This window comes from Lathyrus oleraceus, chromosome 4, assembly GCF_024323335.1.
Source record: "Lathyrus oleraceus cultivar Zhongwan6 chromosome 4, CAAS_Psat_ZW6_1.0, whole genome shotgun sequence".
Classification (NCBI taxonomy): Eukaryota; Viridiplantae; Streptophyta; class Magnoliopsida; order Fabales; family Fabaceae; genus Lathyrus; species Lathyrus oleraceus.
The window spans coordinates 500,437,521-500,458,711 of NC_066582.1; the positions used below are offsets into that span (position 1 = coordinate 500,437,521).

The 21,191-nt window shown below is 37.3% G+C and overlaps 1 protein-coding gene across 2 annotated transcripts in view; it reads left to right on the top strand.

Moving 5' to 3' along the window:
* The window catches only part of LOC127076842 (serine/threonine-protein kinase TOR), a 53,275-nt gene that overhangs the window by 7,654 nt on the left and 24,430 nt on the right, over positions 1-21,191 (top strand). The window contains exons 6-26 of one of the 2 annotated variants that reach the window (XM_051018632.1): positions 3,196-3,355; positions 3,470-3,685; positions 3,756-3,925; positions 4,003-4,204; positions 4,331-4,525; positions 4,804-4,956; positions 5,488-5,609; positions 5,734-5,833; positions 5,917-6,003; positions 6,105-6,235; positions 6,515-6,617; positions 6,696-6,878; positions 6,956-7,048; positions 7,694-7,729; positions 7,887-7,985; positions 8,077-8,175; positions 8,271-8,433; positions 9,505-9,629; positions 9,732-9,784; positions 17,954-18,077; positions 18,156-18,338. In XM_051018632.1, the coding sequence (XP_050874589.1) occupies positions 3,196-3,355; positions 3,470-3,685; positions 3,756-3,925; positions 4,003-4,204; positions 4,331-4,525; positions 4,804-4,956; positions 5,488-5,609; positions 5,734-5,833; positions 5,917-6,003; positions 6,105-6,235; positions 6,515-6,617; positions 6,696-6,878; positions 6,956-7,048; positions 7,694-7,729; positions 7,887-7,985; positions 8,077-8,175; positions 8,271-8,433; positions 9,505-9,629; positions 9,732-9,784; positions 17,954-18,077; positions 18,156-18,338 (2,797 nt within the window). The remainder of the gene's footprint in view (positions 1-3,195; positions 3,356-3,469; positions 3,686-3,755; positions 3,926-4,002; positions 4,205-4,330; positions 4,526-4,803; positions 4,957-5,487; positions 5,610-5,733; positions 5,834-5,916; positions 6,004-6,104; positions 6,236-6,514; positions 6,618-6,695; positions 6,879-6,955; positions 7,049-7,693; positions 7,730-7,886; positions 7,986-8,076; positions 8,176-8,270; positions 8,434-9,504; positions 9,630-9,731; positions 9,785-17,953; positions 18,078-18,155; positions 18,339-21,191) is intronic. The other variant, XM_051018633.1, reaches the window with a different exon arrangement.

Consider the following 21,191-nt stretch of genomic DNA (forward strand, 5'->3'; position numbering starts at 1 on the left):
TTTTCCAACATTTTTATGTTCATGAACAAAGGCTGTGCAACCAAGATTTTTTAATGTCAAATCCGTTAAAACACGAGTACTAGGAAAACATTCTTTGAAGGTATTAATTGTAGTTTAAAAATTGAGAATTTTGGAGGGCATTCTGTTAATTAAATAAGCAGTTGTTAAAACAGCTTTGCCCCACAAATAGTTTGATACTTTATTCGAGAAAAGTAAAGCTCTAGCAACCTCCAATAAATGTATTTTTTCTTTTGGCGACTCCATTTTGTTGATAAGTATTAGAACATGAACTTTGACGTACAATCCCATTTTTTAGAAAAATAAATCCAAAATAATGTTTAAATATTCTTTGTCATTATCACTTCTAAAGACTTGGATATTTGTTTGAAATTTATTCTGCACCATTGTAAAATTTTTTTTTTACAGTTTGACAAACATCTCGTTTCCCGTTTAACTAGTCCATCCAACATACTCTTGAATGATCATCTATAAATGTGATAAATCATTTTTTGAGAGAGAGTGTACTTGTACAGTTAGGGTCCAAAATATCGTTGTGAATAATAGAAGAAGATTTTGATGGTTTATAAGGCTGTATTGGAAATTGGGAACGATGATGCTTTGCAAACTCACATGCTTCACATTTAAACGAAAAAAAGTTCTTATTATGAAATAACTTAGGAAACAAGTGTTTTAAGTAAAGAAAACTAGGATGACCTAATTGTAAATGCCATACTATAACATTGTTATCTTTATTATTCAAAATAGAAAAGGATCCAAAACGGGAACTTATTATTTTTGAAGGAAGTTGTGATGCAAATCCAATGTCAAGGTAGTAGAGTCCTCCACTCTACTTGGCACTGTCAATCATTTTCCTCGAGTTCAAATCCTTATAGACATAATGAGATTGGAAAAAATAGTTTGACAATTTATATATTGGACTAATTTACTGACGGATATTAAATTGCATGATAAGTTTAGAACATGAATGACGTTTTTAAGAGTTAACATTCGAGATAACACAACTAACTCTTTACCTGCAATGTCTGAAAAGGAGCCATATGCAATTTTTATTTTTTGATTACTTGCACATGGAATATATAAAGAGAACAAAGTAAATTCACCTGTCATGTGATCAGAGACACCTGCATCTGCTATCAAGTATGACGGTATGACGGAGAGTGACACTAAGATATGTAGAATTACCTTTTATTGTTATAAAGCAAGAAGGAGTTGGAGATTCGAGGAGTTTGAGCAGTTTGTCTAGTTGTTCCGTAGTGAGTGGAAGTTGAGTCGAAGAGGATTGCTTCCATTTATCAGAATTAATCCTTTGAAATGCACGACCACCTTTCTTCTTCCGGTTAGGAGGTTTGCCTTTGAGCTTCCAACACGAGTATGCCATTCGCGTTTGGAGTGATCACTCCCAGGAACTTTGTCTGACCTTTTCTCCTCGTCGAGGATTCTAGTAGGCAGAGTTGAGCCTTCAGATTCAGGGTTCATGGTGTCTTTTCCATCATAATTCCTTGTTGTGTCTCCTCCGTTCTTATTTTTGCAAAAGTTTCACGAAGAGCTGGCAATGGTATGTTTTTTTAAAACTCTACCTCTTTCCTCATCAAGATCTTTATTCAGCCCAACAAGAAACATGAAGACGCAATCATTTTCTTGCCTCTTGAGAAACAAAACACTATCTTCTGTACACTTCCAATTGTAAATCCCACTAGTTGTGGAAAGCTTTCCAGTAAAATCGTAACCTAGTACTCTTGGTATCATGTTGAAAATAATAGGTAAAATATTGTGTATTATTCCTCAGTGCAAGGTTGGCTTATAAAGAGGGAATACAATTAATTACAATAATTCTCTCCTTAATGGAAAACAAAGGAAATTAAACATACTTAATGAAATTGTCTAGAAAATAAAATAGGGAAATAAAGATTGTATTTCCTAACCGACATCTTGCGGGAGAAAGGCTACATGCAACAACCTCTTGGGCTAGACAGCATCGATGCTACATTGGTTTGCAAACTGAACAAGACAATTTATGTGTTGAATCCGGCACCCAGGGCCTGGTTTGAAGGGCTCAATCAAGCCCTTCAGAGCTTTGGATTTATATCCAGCAGGCGTGGCCCTTCTCTATTCACCTTTGTCACTCCTAGGTACACTATATTCATGTTAGTGTATGTAGATGACATCATTGTCACTAGAAACTCATCTGCCATAGTCAACAGCTTATTAGCAAGCTATAGCAATCTAAATAGCAACTTGGCAAGTTGGAGTATTTCGTAGGGATTGAAGTGCGATGTTGGACGGTGAGACCTACGATATTGTACGAGACAAAATGTTGGACGTTTTAGAATCAACACAAGAATAAAGTAAATGTAGCAGAGATGAAAATGTTGCGTTAAATGTGTGGTAAGACTAGAAAGGATAGGATTAGAAATGAAAATATTAGAGAGAGTGTTGCTTTTGCACCTATAATAGAGAAGATGGTGGAAAATAGACTTAGGTGGTTTGAGTATGTAGAGAGAAGACATGTAGATTCTTTGGTAAGAAGAGTAGATCAAATGAAGAGAAGTCAAACAACTAGAGGAAAAGGAAAACTTAGAAAGACTATAAGAGAAGTTATTAAAAAATATCTCAAGATTAACGATCTGAATAGAAGCACCGTTCTGGATAGAACATTATGACGAAAGTTGATCCATGTAGACAACCCGACTTAGTGGGATAAAGTTTTATTGCTGTTGTTGTTGTGAGGGTAGAGAAAGAAGTTAATTAAAATAGTTCAGGTAAAAACTAGAAAAAAAACTGCTAGCTCAAATATTACTTTAAATACTGTATACAAACACTTAAAAGCTAGTGAAATAACCTTTACAAGATAGGTGAAATAATCTAGTCAAATCTGCTCTAAGCTAGTGTACAAACAGATCCCTACTCACAGACAAAGTGTAACATGCTCTTGACACGCCTAATGGTCGGGCATAATTTTGTCAACGTGCATGTACAATTGAAATTAAATAGTGAGTTTGTGCCCGCCAGGCTTCTGTTATCAGCAAATTTCTACAAGGACAATTTAGTTTATGGCAATCAGTTTATCTTTTTTTATTTACTTAATGTAGTATCATGAAATGTGTTTGATTCTAATTATAAATCTTCTCAATATTTTTGTAATGAACTTGTTTGGTACTAATTATGGCTGTGAAGGAATACTGGGGAGTTCATGATGTCAAGATACCGAGAAGTTGCCGAAATTGTTCTTAGATATCTAGAGCACCGGGATCGGCTTGTTCGCTTGAGCATAACTTCGTTGCTACCTCGAATTGCACATTTTCTGCGTGATCGTTTTGTTACCAACTATTTAACAGTATGTTAATTTTCCCTATTAATTGATTTTTTATACTTGGAGGAGAATGATGGATTTTGAGTGATTTCAAAATTTTACTTACTTGAGTGCCTATTGAAATGAAATTCCGTGCAGATATGCATGAATCATATTCTTTCCGTCTTGAAAGTTCCTCAAGATCGTGATAGTGGGTTCATTGCTCTCGGAGAGATGGCTTTAGCACTGGATGGGGAACTTAGCCATTATTTGCCGACCATATGCACTCATTTACGCGAGGCAGTATGTTACACTATTGATGCCAGTCTTGAGCCATATTTTTTTCTTGCTGCTTGTTTCATTTCTTGTTTAAAGGTTGGTTATTTTTTTGTTCTATAACACATGACAATGCCATCTTTTGACAGTAGGTATTTTATAAACGCAGATTGCTCCCCGTAGGAATAAACCTTCACTTGAGGCCTTGGCATGTGTTGGAAATATAGCAAAAGCAATGGGGCCTACTACTGAACCTCATATTCGAGGCCTTCTGGATGTTATGTTTTCTTCTGGTCTTTCAACTGTTCTTGTGGAAACTCTTGAGCAAATAAGTATGAGGTATGAGTCCAGCTTTGAACAGAGTTTTCACCTATCCAGTGAAAAACTTATAAGTAGTCTCTATCTTTGTTATTCAGCATTCCATCCCTGATGCCAACCATTCAAGACCGGCTACTGGACAGTATATCTATGGTTCTTTCTAAATCTCCTTATCTAGGGAGGCCTGCACAAAGCATCGGTAAAGGAACAATTATAAATATCGGTCAGCAAGTTTCAGAGCTTAGTGGTTCTTCTCTCATACAGCTTGCTTTGCAGACCCTTGCTCGCTTTAACTTTAAGGTTCTGTATACTCTTTTATGTAATGAACTTTTGTCACAGATGATGAAGTACTCATCTTTTTTTGATATTCCTAAGTAACTTGAAAATGGCCAGAGATTGTAACGCCATTTTACTTTGTTGATATAGGGCCATGATCTACTTGAGTTTGCGAGGGAATCAGTTGTTGTCTATTTGGATGACGAGGATAGATCTACACGAAAAGATGCAGCTCTATGTTGTTGCAAATTAATTGCTACTTCTTTCACTGGTATTGCAAGCGCACATTTTGGTTCTAACAGGTTGTCTCGATCAGGAGGGAAGCGCCGTCGTCTTGTTGAGGAGGTTTGCTGTTTTCCTATATTTTTTTTAAGTATTCCAATTTATTTTTTCTTGAAATTTTTGAGTCACTGAAAATTGAAAATCCCATGTTAACAACCTTTTTGTAATTGGAGTCCTTATTGTCCATTGCCTGGCTTAGTGTTTAGCTCTTTGTCAGAGACTAGAGTGCTTTGTGGTATTGAGGAGTTTGTTGTTTTTCTGAGTTTCACTGTCAGTTCATGTGAGGTGGATGCATCATGATCATTATGTTCTAATACTTTGTGGTATTTGATTTTCTGCAGCTTGTGGAGAAGCTTCTCATTTCTGCTGTTGCTGATGCTGATGTTACTGTACGCCACTCTATCTTCACTTCTGTTCATGGAGATAGAGGTTTTGATGAGTATTTGGCACAGGCTGACAATTTGAGTGCAGTATTTGCTGCTTTAAATGACGAGGTAAAATTAGACTGTACTTTGTTTTGTTAGATGTCATGCAAGACTTTTGATTTTTATTTGCTAGTGCTTGATCTCCCCTTAGGCTCGATTGACCAGTTTTTAACTTATTATCTAAGGTTGCACAATGTTAAAATATTTTCGCAAGGGTGGTTGCTTGACAGGTCTCTTGTTAATGACATTTATCTCTTATACTAATAAATGTCACACAAATATACTTGAGGTTGGCCCCCTGCTTTTAGCGGTTTTTTTGCCAGGTTTGTTGATCACCGTGTCGTGTATGATGGTGGAGTTTATACTCTCCTTCATCATTTATATTTGTTAAATTAATTCCAAAGGGCTTGGCTCTTTGACAAATTTGTTTATTCATTCATTAATATGACACACATTGTAAGTTCTATTGCCTTTTTGTGACAAAGTCGTAGTTATGGTATATCATCACATACTCCTTTACAGTAGGGTCTTATTTTCATTTAGTTTGTGTTTGGAGTGCCAATTCGTTAGATCTTATTGATATAGTCTCTCCTTCTGCAGGATTTTGATGTTCGAGAGTACACAATTTCTGTGGCTGGAAGGTTGTCAGAGAAAAATCCTGCATATGTTCTTCCAGCTCTTCGTCGATATCTCATACAATTGTTAACATACTTGGGGCAAAGGTAACTTTGAAGTTTTAATGGAAGATAAGGGCTTTAATGGAGAGATTCAGCATTATAGGGTGCAATGGAGAACACATAACTTCTCTATTCCATGCCCATTTTAATTCTCTTGATGTGTCAGCAGTGCAGATAGCAAATGCAAGGAGGAAAGTGCGAAGTTAATTGGCTGTTTGATAAGGAATTGTGAAAGACTAATACTTCCGTACATTGCTCCAATTCATAAGGTTTATCTTGTTGTGCTATTAAAGATACAATTTGTTTTATTTTATTTGGTATATTGTTAATGATTTTTCAAATTATATATCAGGCACTTGTGGCCAGACTTCTTGATGTTAGTGCCAATATTGGAATTATTAGTGGAGTCCTTGTAACTGTGGGGGATCTTGCCAGGGTGGTTAGTAAATTTTCCTTTGTACTTTTTATATTAATTTATTTTGACAGCGTACTTCTTATATTAATTGGTAACCAACTAATTTGGGCCGTGGTTCTGTTTAGGGAGGTTTTGCAATGAGGCAATACATTCCCGAACTTATGCCTTTAATTGTTGAAGCTTTATTGGATGGAGCAGCTGTCTCCAAACGTGAAATAGCTGTTGCTACTCTTGGTCAAGTTGTACAGAGCACTGGGTATGCATATATAAAATAAGTATGCATTTGTTTGTGTTTATATCTTTTTAGGGATAGTTTTCTGACAAAATGTTAAAACTATTCAAAAACTCGTGCATCCATTTACAGTTTTTTCATTCTTTTTTTACATATAACTCAAATTGCACACTCAGTTTTGATATTTTGTTTTTCTAAACTTTGACATCATATGAAGAATAAAATGGTTTGAATGAGATATCCAAGTTATATGCTCAGTTTTCTCTTTTGATGTAGTTCAAATTTATTTTACTATTTTTGCAGGTACGTTATTACTCCATATAATGAGTATCCACAATTACTTGGGTTACTCTTAAAATTACTGAATGGTGAGCTAGTGTGGTCTACCAGACGCGAAGTATTGAAGGTGATTATGAGGAATAAATTAAGGAATCTTCTGACATGGGTACAAATTGGTAATTAAATTATAATTGGTTTCTGCCAGGTTCTTGGCATAATGGGTGCTTTGGATCCTCATTTGCATAAGCGAAATCAAAAAGCACTTCCAGGGCCTCATGGAGAAGTTACACGCCCTGCTTCTGATTCAAATCAACAGATTCAGTCTATCGATGAATCTCCCATGGACTTGTGGCCTTCTTTTGCTTCATCAGATGACCATTATTCCACGGTAGCGTATTATTACTATTCCATGTTAGTAATTTGCTTATATTGATTCATACTTATAATGTTTATGTTTCATTTAAGGTTGCGATTAATTCTCTCATGCGGATTTTGAGGGACCCATCACTTGCTAGTTACCACTTAAAGGTGGTTGGGTCTCTGATGTTCATATTCAAGGTATACAAGCATGAAAGAGGCACCATGTATTTTCTTTCTTCTTTCTTCCCTCTTGAATTTTTTGGGCTCAGAAGGATTTAAATCCTTATTTGTTCTCTTCTCTAAAAGGGTAAATAAGACAAAGTGACTGTTGACTTTGTTCTGTTTAGTTTATTTCTCTCCCTCTACATATATTGATGTAACTGAAATTTAGACAGAACTAGTGGCGTACTTAAAATTTTGGGAGGATATGAGCTTGAACCTTCTTTGGAGGAAACCCTAAATAGATTTTAGAGACTCTTAAAAGTTTCACATCGACTGTAGATATGCCATATGTAGTTCTTATGATGAGACTTGGGTAATCGTTACCTTACAAGTCGACTGTGCGGGTTGAGATTTGTATGGTTGTAACATAGCTTTAATTTAGGAAAGTAGCAAATAGGGATTAATCTTGTATCATGTAAATACTTTTGTACATAAAAGGTGTTCTGTATAAATACTATTTAAATCAATCTTATTAGTTTGATTTCTTTATCATAATCTAATTTTAGAAACTAATGAACTATTAAGTGTTCTTTTTGATTGGTTGATTTTTTGATTTAAAAATTCATATATTATTATGGATAGTCACTGCTAATATGATTGAAATTTTGTTTGTGAGGTCAGTCAATGGGACTAGGCTGTGTTCCATACTTGCCAAAGGTTAGTCCTTAAGCTTAAATTTTGGTTGGATCTTCATGTTGTTTTTATTTGGAATTTTTCTTGGGGCCTAAGAATTTGTTTCTGAACATGGGATACTTTGGGTGATGGATATAGTTTTTGTTGATTCTACCATGGCTTTCCCCCTTCCTTCTTGTAGGTTTTGCCTGATCTCTTTCACACTGTTCGTACATGTGAAGATAGTTTGAAGGACTTTATAACATGGAAGCTTGGAACTCTGGTGTCAATTGTGCGCCAGGTAGACTTTAATGTCTTCAAATTGAATGTAATATCTTTTATGATCACTTTTTTTTCCTGCTCACTGGCCTAATTATGATGTTATTGTGCAGCACATTCGAAAATATCTGCAAGATTTGTTTTCTTTGGTTTCAGAATTATGGTTAGCATTCTCTCTTCCAGCACCAACTCGTCCTTCTCTTGGCTATCCGGTTCGTAATGCAGCTTCTATAAATTTGGTAGAATAAACCAAGAGATACCTTGTGGTTTAAGATTATTTTTACATTTTCCTTCATCAACGTTGCAGGTACTTCACCTGGTAGAACAACTTTGCTTGGCTCTTAATGATGAATTTAGGACATATCTACCGGTTATTCTGCCGAGATGTATTCAGATAATCAGTGATGCAGAACGGTGCAATGATTACACTTATGTTCTTGATATTCTCCACACCCTAGAAACTTTTGGTGGTCTGTTTTCTTTTCTCTAGCATACTGCGTACTTTTATTCAAGTGCTAAATCAAGCTACCACTTTTCATTATGTGCAACTTATCTTGCATATCCAACTCAACCAATCACATTCTTAAACTTACAGTGTAAATCACACACTGTTACTAATCTATTTAAATTGCTAATGGAATGGTGTATGTGGCCTGTAAATGTTTAAAATATAAACCTGAAATTCAAAAGACAAGAAAGGGTGCTACCAATGGTAAAAGAAGTTTTATATTTTTAGCTTCATGGGGGTAATACTGCTCTTACTAATATGAAATGAAGGTTTGTATATGCTTTTAGTCCCTGCAAGTATGAAGAGTCTTGAATTTAGTTCTGTAATTTTGTTTGTTTGTTTAGTTATTGCAAATATACTACAATTTGTTTTTGACCTTGTTGTTTAGTTTTAATCTCTGTAAAATATGTTTTTATTGAAATTGATATATGTAATATTAGTTTGTCTTTATTTTGAAGGACTAAAATCATATCTTTTACATATTACAGGGACTAATTCCAATAGAATAAATTTTAGTGACTAAAACAAAACATCAAAGACCAATAGTAATAATTTGTATATTTTCAAGGACTAAAAACAAAATAATATTTTTACTGACTAAAACCAAAGTTCTTGATATTTGCAGGGACCATTTAGATATTTAAGTCTAAAATGAAATTATAGATTAAGTGGTTGCCCTGGCCAGAAGCAGTGTTGTCAAATAGTGGCCACTATTCCAGTGTCTGCTAGCTGATGTAGCGGCAATGGCCGAAATAATATAATTTTAGTGTTTTTTTAAAAGAATAAAAAATCCATGTCTGAACATGACTTATTTTCATAATAAACTGTGCTCTGCCTCCATCCCCTTTTTTATTTGTATGCAGTGAACCTTTTTTTTATATATAATTTATATATGATAGACTTATTTCAACTGTTATGTGGTTTTTGCTGTTAGCCTGCAACATTATATTCTATTTCACATAGTGGATTTTTGGCGTTCCACCATAACACTGTTAGAAATGGCAAACTGACAATATTCTTCCTGGTTATTCAGGGACTTTGGATGAGCATATGCATCTACTTCTACCTGCTCTTATTAGGTTGTTTAAAGTGGATACCTCAGTTAACATAAGACGTGCTGCAATTAAAACTTTAATAAGATTGATCCCTCGTGTGCAGGTTGGTTACTTGCTTCTACTCACCCAGTATTTTTAAATTGAATTCGTGTTTGATATCTATTGTCCTAGTCTGATATTCGATCCTTTTCCCTTTTGTCATCAGGTCACTGGTCACATATCCGCCCTTGTTCATCACTTGAAGTTAGTTTTGGATGGGTGAGTCTGCAAATTCTAAAACTTCAAAATATATTGTCGTACACATTGTCCTTTAACCTTTCAATTCTTTCGACTAGATGTTTAAAACTTAAAAATATAGTTAAGGAAATTTATGTTTCTAAACGTCTGTAATGATTACGATTGTTGAGAAATTTATGCCATATCTTGCAGATTGTTAGAGCTCTTATGTTTTGTAACTGCTATTTTATTATTTTGAGTGGTTAGTGGGAAATTATTAGGAACCTTAGTGGAAAATTATTATATTATTTGTTAGAGAGTTAGAAAATACTTGGTCTGTATTATTTTCTAATTACTAAACCTGTAACTAACTCTGCTGATCTGTCAGTGAGCTGTCAGTTAGTTACTCCTTTCGTATCTCTATAAAAAGAGAACTATGTACTCATTTTAGTAACAATAAATAGAATATGAAATTCTGATCTGATTCTAACTGAATTCTCTATTTCAATTATGGTATCAGAGCTTCTTTTTTGATCCTGTAATCTGCATCCATGGAGAATCGTTCTCCATTCACCACTGAGGGTTCGTTTCCCTCATGTCAAACTTTTGCATCTCATCTCTGTGAAACTTGATGACAAGAACATCAAACAATGGAAGCAGCAAATTGATGGAGTTATTTGTGGCCACAAACTTCAGAAATTTGTCGCTGCATTTAGATTACAAGAGTGCATTTTCTTAGACTATTCCACTACTCATAAAGGGAACAAGTGTCTTACTTCTGATGGACACATCTACATCTCCAAAGATGTCCTGTTTCATGAATCCAGGTTTCCTTATTCAGAGTTATTTCCCAACTCTGTCTCACCTCAGTCTAGCCCTCCTACTTCCAGTACCTGGTTCATGCCAGCAATATCTTCCTCACCTCTTCCTCTTCATCATATCAGCCCTGCTCCCTCTCTCAATGCTACCGGTCAAACTGCTGCCATCGTGTCTAGCTCTAGCCCTATTAGAGTGAGATATGAGAGAGAAGAGATAGAAAGCTAAAAGAGAAAAGAGAGAAACTAATTCTGTTTGTTTTTATGTATATTATTGGAATGGAGCATGATGCTCTATTTATACAAGAGGAGTTGAACATTCAAGAGTTGAATCATTCAAGCTCTACATTTAAGGATGACCTTAATTATTCTATAGTGCTGAACTTTTCTTATTCTATTAAATTAAGGCTGGTCTTAATTATTCTATAGTGCTGATTTTTCATATCCTAAGATATAACTCTAATACTCCCCCACAAGCTCAAGGTGGCTGCAAAGGCTGACTTGAGGCAGACAGGTTGAGCTTGCTGCTGAGCTCCATAAATCTTGAACTTGAGAGAGGCTTGGTGAGGATGTCAGCCGTCTGGTCAACACCAGGAATGTGGCAGACAGTGAGAGACTTATTAAGGACCTTTTCTCTTACAAAAAAGAGATCAATTTCCATATGCTTTGTTCTCGCATGAAGAACAGGGTTATGAGCCATAGCAACTGTGCTCTGGTTGTCACAATAGATGGCTGGAGTTGTCAAGGGAATTTTTAGTTCAGCTAGCAAAGTTTGAACCCATAAAACTTCAGTTGTGGTGTGCGCCAAGCTGCGATATTCTGCCTCGGCACTAGAACGAGCAACAACAGTTTGCTTTTTAGACCACCAAGAGATCAAATTAGAGCCTAAGTACACAGCTGACCCAGAGGTGGATCTTCTATCATCTGGGTCAGCAGCCCAGTCAGCATCACAGTAGGCCTGCAGAGAGAACGGAACAGTGGAGGCAGGAGTGAACAATAAACCCGAGGTGATAGTGCCTTTTAGGTAGCGTAGAATACGCTTGACAGCTAGCCAATGGGACTCCAAGGGGTGTGCCATGAACTGACATACTTTGTTAACAGCATAGCAGATTTTTGGGCGTGTAATTGTTGCATACTGCAGGGCCCCTACAATGGACCTGTAGTGAGAGGCATCAGACAAGGCAGCAGACCCTGTTTTGATGAGTTTGGTGGTGGATGCCATAGGAGTAGCAACTGGATTGGAATTCTCCATATCAGTTTTGATTAGCAAGTCCCTTAGGCACTTAGATTGAGTGAGAAGGAGATTACCATTGGACAGTTTCTTCACCTCAAGGCCCAGAAAATAATCCAAGTCACCAAGTTGTTTGAGAGAAAACACATGATTTAGTTGTTGAGTAATTTGCTTGATGAGAGGAGGAGAGTTTCCTGTGATGATTATATCATCAACATAAACTAGCATATAAATGACAGCACTGTGATGCTTGTAGATGAACAATGAAGTATCACACTTGCTGTTCAGAAATCCAAAGGATAAAAGAGTGGTTTTCAGTCTTTCAAACCATTGCCTTGGGGCCTGTTTGAGGCCATACAAGGCCTTGTGCAAGTGACAAACCAGAGATGAATTAGGGGCAGTAAATCCAGGGGGTTGCATCATATAGACCTCCTCTTCAAGAATGCCATTCAAAAAGGCATTGTTTATATCCAATTGCTGTAGAGGCCAATTATAAGTAAGAGCAAGAGTCAAAATAATTCTAATTGTGACCGGTTTAATAACAGGGGAGAAAGTTTCATTAAAGTCAAATCCATGGACTTGATGGAACCCCTTAGCAACAAGCCTAGCTTTGTACTTATTTACTGTCCCATCAGCATTTTCCTTTACACGAAAAACCCACTTGCAGCCTATTGCTTTCCTGTTAGCAGGCAGTGGTACCAAAGACCAAGTGTTGTTCCTTATCAAGGCACCATACTCATCTTGCATAGCAGCAAACCACTTAGGATCTTGGAGAGCAGTTTTAACACTCTTAGGCTCAGAATTGACAAGAAAAATGGAAGGATTTAGACGAGGTAAGGGTACACCAGATTTAGTTCTAGTAGTCATAGGATGAGTATTGGTGGGGAGAGGTTGAAGGTTAGGATCCCTAGGAGTAGAAATAGAGGAGGAGGATGGTGAAGTGGTAGTAGTGGGCTGATTGTTGGCATTTGAAGAGGGTGAAGGAGTAGGATTAGTGCTGGCTGTTTGGGTTATAGGGTTGGCTGACACAGAGGCAGTAGGTGTGTGGCTGGAATTGAATTGAGAAGAAGAAGAGGAGTGTGAGGTAGTGGAAGCAGTAGGAACGGGAAAAACATTAGGGAGAGCTTGTGTGTTAAGGGTTACTTTAGATGAAGAAGAGGATGGAATGGTTGATGAGGGGAGAGAAACATTAGGAGAGAAAATATCATTGTAAGAAAATTTGGACTCATTGAAAAGAACATCTTTAGAGATGAATATTCTACCACTTGGGGAGAGACATTTGTAACCTTTGTGAGCTGTAGAGTACCCTAGAAAAAGGCATTCATGGGATCTAAAATCAAATTTCTGAGAGTTGTATGGGCGAAGGAGAGGAAAACAAGCACACCCAAAGACTTTGAGGAATTTATAATCAGGATTTTGATTGAAAAGGACAGCATATGGTATATGTTGATTGAGAGACATGGTTGGTAACCTATTTATTAGGTAGACAGCAGTTAAAAAGGCATGATCCCAAAATTTGAGAGGTAAAGAGGCATGACTCAAGAGAGTTAAACCAAGATCAACAATGTGTCTATGCTTCCTCTCCACTACACCATTTTGGTGATGAGTGTGAGGGCAAATTAGACGATGAATAATGCCAAGATCAGAAAGAAATTTTGTAAATGGGCGAAATTCACCACCCCAATCAGTTTGGACAGATTTAATAGGAAATCCAAATTGTAATTCAGCCATGACTTTGAATTGTTTAAAGATAGTTAAGGCTTCAGATTTATTTTTGAGCAAATAGATCCAAGTAAATCTAGTGTATGCATCAACAAAGGTGATGTAGTAGGTAAAGTTTTGAGAGGATTTGACTGGGGAGGACCCCATAGGTCACTGAAAATTAATTCAAGAGGAGAGTGATATTGAGTTTGTGATTGAGGGGAGTGCAGCCTATGTGCCTTTCCCATACAACAGGCAGAACAAAAGACCGATTCAGCTTTATTAGAATAAGGAATATTACATTGAGCTAAAACAAGTCTCATAGTATTAGGATTTGGATGACCAAGGCGTAAATGCCAAGTATGTTGAGAATTATATGAGTTATTAGCTGATACATTTTGATTAGAAACTGAAACCTTATCACTAGTGCTGGAATCAGATCTTGAAACAGGAGCATTAGAGTCTAAGGTGAGACATGAGACTTGACTTGTTGAAGGAGACTTAAGAAGCTGAAGGTGGGAAAATTGGTACAGGCCATCACTTCCTACACGACCTTGGAGCAGAATTTCATTGGTAGCCTGAGATTTGACATAACACATATCAGCATGAAACTCAAAGAAAACTTTATTATCAAGACAGAATTTGCTGACACTTATCAGGTTCTTTGTAATAGAAGGAACAAGCAGTAAATTATGAAGAGCTAATGGAGTGTTGGGTTTAGAATGAGAGGGAAAATAAGAAGATCCTGAAGAGTGAATGTGCAAACCTTGACCATTACCAATGAAGATCTGATCAGGACCTTCAAAAGGTGTGGTCTGCTGTATGTTTTGAGAGGCATTGGTAACATGATAAGAAGCTCCTGAGTCTGGGAACCAGGCACTGCTTGGAACTGAAGCTGTGTTAGCAGTCATAGCATTGGGAGTGATCTGTGATTGAGGAACAGGGAGAGGAGCAAGTCTTGGTTGAGAGTTTGGGCGTGACCAAGTGTTAACCATGGGCTGAGCAAACTGAGGTCCACCAATTGGTTGATACGGATTGTAGAAATTTTGTAGGTTCATTGTTTGAAAATCAGCAGGTATGTTAGGTTGAAACTGTTGATTGAACCTGTGATAGCAGTTAGCAGCAAGGTGACCATATTTGAAGCAAACTTGACATTGAATGTTGCTGAACCTACCTCTCCCACGGCCGCGTCCACCACCACGGCCAGATGCACGACCTCCTCTTGAATAGGTTGGATTAAAGGTTGAATTCACAGCTTGTTCACTGTTCTTGTTATTGGAGTTATCAGTTTCAGGTTGAGAATTAGCTTGAGTGAGATTCACTGTGGCAGCCACCTCCATTTGAGAGTGTTCCTTATACTTGTTGAATCTCATCTCATGAGCAAGAAGAAGAGCTTCAACTTCTTCAAGTTCTACTGAATCAAACTTGCTTTCAATGACTGAAATAACAGAGGCAAAGTCTTGAGGAAGACCTTCAAGAATCACATCAATGTGCTGCTGATCTGGAATTGGATCTCCGACTGAAGCAAGCGCGTCAACAAGAACTTTGATGCGAACCAGGTAATCACCAACAGATTTGTCTTCAAGTGTTGTAGATCTAAGTTCCGCTCGTAGTTGTCTTGCTTTCGCACGTGTAAGCTTTTGAAAATGCGCAAGAATACGTTCCCAGAGCTCGTAGGAATGAACGCATCCAAGAACACGTGAAAGAATCGAAGGTGAAAGCGTGGATTGAAGCCACGTCATAAGCCACTGATCTTGCGTAATCCAGGTGCGATACGCAGGATTCTCACGAGCAGCTTCACGATCTTCATCAGTTAGATATTGATTCGGTATGTCACGAAGGTAAAGGTAGTTTTGAAGATTATTCGCGTTAACGAAAGGATCTACTTGTTGGCGCCAAAGTAGGAAATTCTTCTCATCAAGTTTTTCTGTGATTTTGAGTTGGAATGACATAGATGTTGCGGTGGCCGGAGCTGTAGTTACCGGAGTCGCTGCCATGGATAGAACCGAAGCTCTATGATACCATATTAGAGTGAGATATGAGAGAGAAGAGATAGAAAGCTAAAAGAGAAAAGAGAGAAACTAATTCTGTTTGTTTTTATGTATATTATTGGAATGGAGCATGATGCTCTATTTATACAAGAGGAGTTGAACATTCAAGAGTTGAATCATTCAAGCTCTACATTTAAGGATGACCTTAATTATTCTATAGTGCTGAACTTTTCTTATTCTATTAAATTAAGGCTGGTCTTAATTATTCTATAGTGCTGATTTTTCATATCCTAAGATATAACTCTAATAAGCCCTAGCCCTCATCTTCCTTCTCCCTCTAACAATTCTGCTTCACATGACACATCCTTGCCCACCTCACCTATATCATCTCTCTCCCCTGTTTCTGCCTTCTCTGATATATCTGAAGCCAGCACTATCTCACCTTCTTCCTCACCTGAAACTCCAACTCTCTCCTCCCTCCTCTATCAGTCCCTTACCTGCTCCTGCTCATATCTCTGAGCCTACCATCTATCTCCTCAATGTCCACTCTATGCAAACTAGGGCCAAAAATGATATCATTCAACCTAGACTCAATCCTACCCTTCCACTCACCCCATGGAACCTACCTCTGTAAGTCATGCCTTGGCTGCTCCTCATTGGTTTCAGTCTATGAAAGATGAGTATCAGACACTTTTGAAGAATCAGACTTACACATTGGTGTCTCCATCTGCTACTAAAAAGGCCATTGGTTGCAAGTGGGTTTTTAGAGTGAAGGAAAACCCTGATGGTTCCATTGACAAGTACAAGGCCTGGCTTGTTGCCAAGGGGTTTCTTCAGCAGGCTGGCAGTGATTTTACTGAGACATTTTCCCCTGTTGTGAAGCCGGTCACTGTCACACTAGTTGCAGTCACAAACAGGTGACCTATTCAATAGATTGATGTCAACAATGCCATTCTCAATGGCATCCTTGAGGAAGAAGTTTACATGCACCAACCTCCTGGCTTTGAGGTTTCAGATAGGGCTCTTGTTTGCAGGTTGAACAAAGCTTTATATGGTCATGGCTTTCAAGCCAGCGAGTGTGATCCTAGTCTATTTCTACTTCACACTAACAACCTCTCCATTATGGTCTTGGTGTATGTTGATGATATAATCATAACTGGGAATTCTGTATCTTTTATTGATACTTTAAATCAAAAACCTCAATGTCAAATTTGCTCTTAAACAGTTAGGCAAGTTAGACTATTTCTTGGGGATTGAAGTCACTCACTTACCCAATGGCTCCTTGCTCCTCTCCCAAGCCAAGTATGTGCATGACTTGCTGACCAAAGTTAACATGTCTTCTGCCAAAGGATGCCCACACCAATGGTCTCTAGAATCAAACTTTCCAGAGTTGGGTCTGATGCAGTCCCTGATCCCACCCAGTTTCCCTCAGTTGTTGGTGCATTGCAGTATGCTACTTTAACCAGACCTGAAATCTCCTTTTCGGTTAATAAAGTGTGCCAGTTTTTATCTAATCCTTTGGAGGAACATTGGAAAGCAGTAAAAAGAATTCTCAGGTATCTCAGTGGTACCATGCACTATGGTCTACTAATTCAAGTTGCTCCTCTTCATCAACCTTTGTCTCTTCTAGGATTCTGTGTTGCTGACTGGGCATCAAATCCTGATGACAAAAGGTCAACATGTGTGTTTCTAGGCTCAAATCTTATCTCTTGGTGGTCAAAGAAACAACCATTAGTGGCCAGATCTAGCGCGGAAGCTGAATATAGAAGCCTAGCTAACCTTGCTGCATAAATGCTTTGGGTTCAATCTCTTCTCCATGAATTCCACTGCAAGTTTCAAACCCCTAAGATTTTGTGTGACAATCTTAGCACAAATACACTTGCTCACAATCCCATCCTTCACAACAGGACCAAACACATTGAGCTGGATATATTCTTTGTAAGAGAAAAGGTGTTAAACAAGAGCTTGGTTGTAGCTCATGTGCCTGCCCAGGACCAATGGGCTGATGCTCTCACCAGATCTTTATCTACTGTGAAGTTTCCACCTCTGCGAGATAAGCTTGTGTTTGACAAACATAACTTGCTTCACACACCTTCCATTTCTAAGGAGGAATGTTAGAGATAGTTAGAAAATACCTAGTTTGTATTATTTTCTAATTACTAAATCTGTAACTAACTCTGCTGAGCTGTCAGTGAGCTGTCAGTTAGTTACTCCTTTCCTATCTTTATATAAAGAGAACTATGTACTCATTTAGTAAACAATGAATATAATATGAAATTCTGATCTGATTCTAACTGAATTCTCTATTTCTATCATTATTAGGAGCGGGTACATTTTACTAATTATGTGTTTATGTTTAGAATAATTAGGGGCTTATAAAGGAGGTTTATAATCTTGGAATTCTGATCTTATCCTTTGTTACATTCTGTTAGCTGATTTTGTGATGTTCATTGATTGTATTTCTAATTTACAGGAAAAATGATGAGCTCCGAAAGGATGCTGTTGATGCACTTTGTTGTTTGGCTCATGCACTTGGCGAGGATTTCAAGATTTTTATACCATCAATAAACAAACTTCTTCGGAAATATCAATTGCAGGTTGCTTTTTTTCCTGAGTTTTTCCCCTTGTTTCACCCCTAATGTCTTAAGAATTCTAAAAGTAATATATGACAACAGCACAAGGAGTTTGAGGAAATTGAAGGCCGTTTGCAGAGACGTGAGCCACTAATCCTTGGGACCACAGCTACTCAAAGACTGAACCGTCGACTTCCTGTTGAGGTTATTAGTGATCCGCTAGATGATGCAGAGAATGATCCTTATGAAGCTGGATCTGATTCTCACAAACTCAAGGGACATCAGGTGTGCTCTTGTGATGACTCGTAAATTTTTTATTCTTTTATCATTGAACTTACTTCCACTGGCTTTGAAATGAAGATTTAAACTGATCTAAGAAAGTTGGTTTTTGAAATGCTAACCCTTTGTTGAAGTTATATGGTTTAGGATAGGGAGGGAAAAGGAAGTATAGAGACTTTGAATTATCATCATTATTTAAATTACTGAAAAATATGTAAATTGTGTGTCTTTAGTTAGATCACACTACTTGTATTTATAATAGTCCTACAATAAATACATTGGAGATTAATGAATAAGCAGATTAATGAATAAGCAGTAAGCACTAACCTAAAAAGTTGTATAGTATAGGAATACTAACAATCAAAGTTAGAGTGTCTACTATCTTAATTAATTTTAACACTCCTCTTGAAGCTAGAGCATACATGTCATATGCAAAGCTTGTTACAAATGATTCAATCTCAGGTCCTCTAAGGGATTTAGTAAATATGTCAGCCAATTGATCACTTGAACTTGCAAAATCAGTTATTATTTCTCCTGAAAGAACCTTATCTCATACAATGTGGGAATTGATCTCTTTGTGCTTAGTTCTTTTATGAAAAACCGGATGGGAGGCAATATAAAGTGCAACTTGGTTGTCATAAATTATTTTCATTGCCATGACGTCTCCTAATTTGAGTTGTTGGAGTAATTGTTTTAGCCACGTGAGTTCACATGTTGTTGCTGCCATAGCACGATATTGTGCTTCTGCACTAGACTCTGCAACTTTGTTTCTTGTTGCGTCAAGAGATCAAATTTCCTCCAATGAGAAGTCAATATCCTGAAGTAGACCTTTTATCTTATAGTGGGCCTGCCCAATCAACATCTGAATAATCCACGACTTAGGTGTTACTCTTGTTTTCATAAAGTAATCCTTTACCTGACACACTCTTTATATACTTAAGAATGCAAATCACAACGTTCAAATGGTCATAACATAGAGCATTTAGAAATTTGCTAACCACATGACAATAAATGTAATGTCTGGTGGAGTCACTGTGAGGTAATCAAGTTTGCCAACTAAACGTTGACTACCAGGGTCTTTCAGTGGCTCCCCTTGACTTGATAGTAACATGATCTTAGGATCATAAGAGTGTGAGTAGGCCAACAATCAAGCAAGCCAGTTTCCTATAGTATGTCAAAAGCATATTTTTGCCGAGTAGTATCCACACCAGTCTTTGTTTGAGCAACTTCAATCCCCAAAAAGTATTTTAGCGGTCCTAAATCTTTAGTCTGGAAGTGTAGAGACAAATGTTGTTTCAATTGCTGAATGCCAACCTTATCCTTACCAGTGATGGTGATGTCATCGACATAGACCTATAGGTAAAGGCAAGTGGTTGGTGAAGAATGCAACAAGAAGACTGAGTAATCATCTTCACATCTAGTCATACCACACTCTTGGAGCATAATGCTAAACCAGCCAAACCAAGCAAACAAAGATTGTTTCAAGCCATAAAGATATCAACGAAGCCGACAAACGAGGTGAGAAGTACCACTAACACTGAATCTTAGGGGTTATGCCATGTTCACCATGTAGGAAAGCATTTTTGATGTCTAGTTGATGGAGCAACCAAGGCAAAAAAAAAGGCAAACCAATATTTCCATCATGGCCAATTTTAATTGTATAGACCCATCGACAACCCACTTTAGTTTTTCCATCGGGTAGAGGAACCAATCCTAAATATCACTGGAGTGTAAATCAACCATTTCATCGATCAAAGCCTGTAGCCATCCAGGGCCTGACATAGCTTCACATGTAGTTTGGGAATAGACATTGAATCCAAGGAAACCACAAATGTAGATAATCTATGATAATCCAAATGACAACCATAAATAGGATTAGGATTTCGAGATGACCTGTAACATTTACGCCGAGCAATGGGTAGTTATTGTGTTTGATGTGAAGGTTGAGAATCTGTCAGAGTAATGCATGAGTCTTGAGGAGCGGTTGGTGGATATGGCCTCGTTGATAGGTGCGGAGGGCTGGTGTAGGGATAGAGACAGGTGCGTGGTTAAAGATAGTTGTCAGTGCAATAGAAATAATTATAACTTCTAGAGAGAAAGATTGTGATTGACCATAATTATTGGGCTTTAGAAGTAGAAGGAAAGAAAGGACGGGACTCAAAGAAGCTAACATTGGCAGAGACAATGTATCGTCGAAGATTTATGGAATAACATCAAACCCTGTTTAATTACGAACCTTGTTTATTTTAAAACTGGACTTCTAATCCTAGGGAGGGGAGAGAAAGAATAGAAACTTTGAATTATCATCATGGTTTTCATTTTTAGAGTAAATATAATAGATCTAACTCTGGATTGGCATATACAACTAAAAGAATCCATAATTTTGAATTAGGCTCCTTTTGACCTCAATATGGATCAGTTCCTCTTATGCATCCATGGCTTTGTTATCTAAATCACCTTCTTCAAAACAATTCAATTGCCCAAGCAAAATCCTTAACTTCACTCATATCGGAAGTTCTTTCAGCAGATTTAGATAACAGCTTCATCCTTTTCTTGTCTTATCGAGTCTCGGGAACAAAGGTAGGAAGTGTATCAATGTTACTATCTTCTAGCTATCTGATAATAATCCGATTGAAGTCTCCCTTTATATTATTGCTACAAGTGATTTTTAAGAAGATTGGTCTGGGAGATTGAATCCCACATCCATTTTAATTATAGTTTTTTTCCTTTCTTTTCTCATTTGGCTTCTTGTGAGGAACTTATCTATTATAGTTCGTTTCCAGGATTTTCTCGGTTGGACTTGGCACCCCATAATATCTAAGTTTTTATTATAGGGCTGCCCCTAAGAGCTGTCCCAAA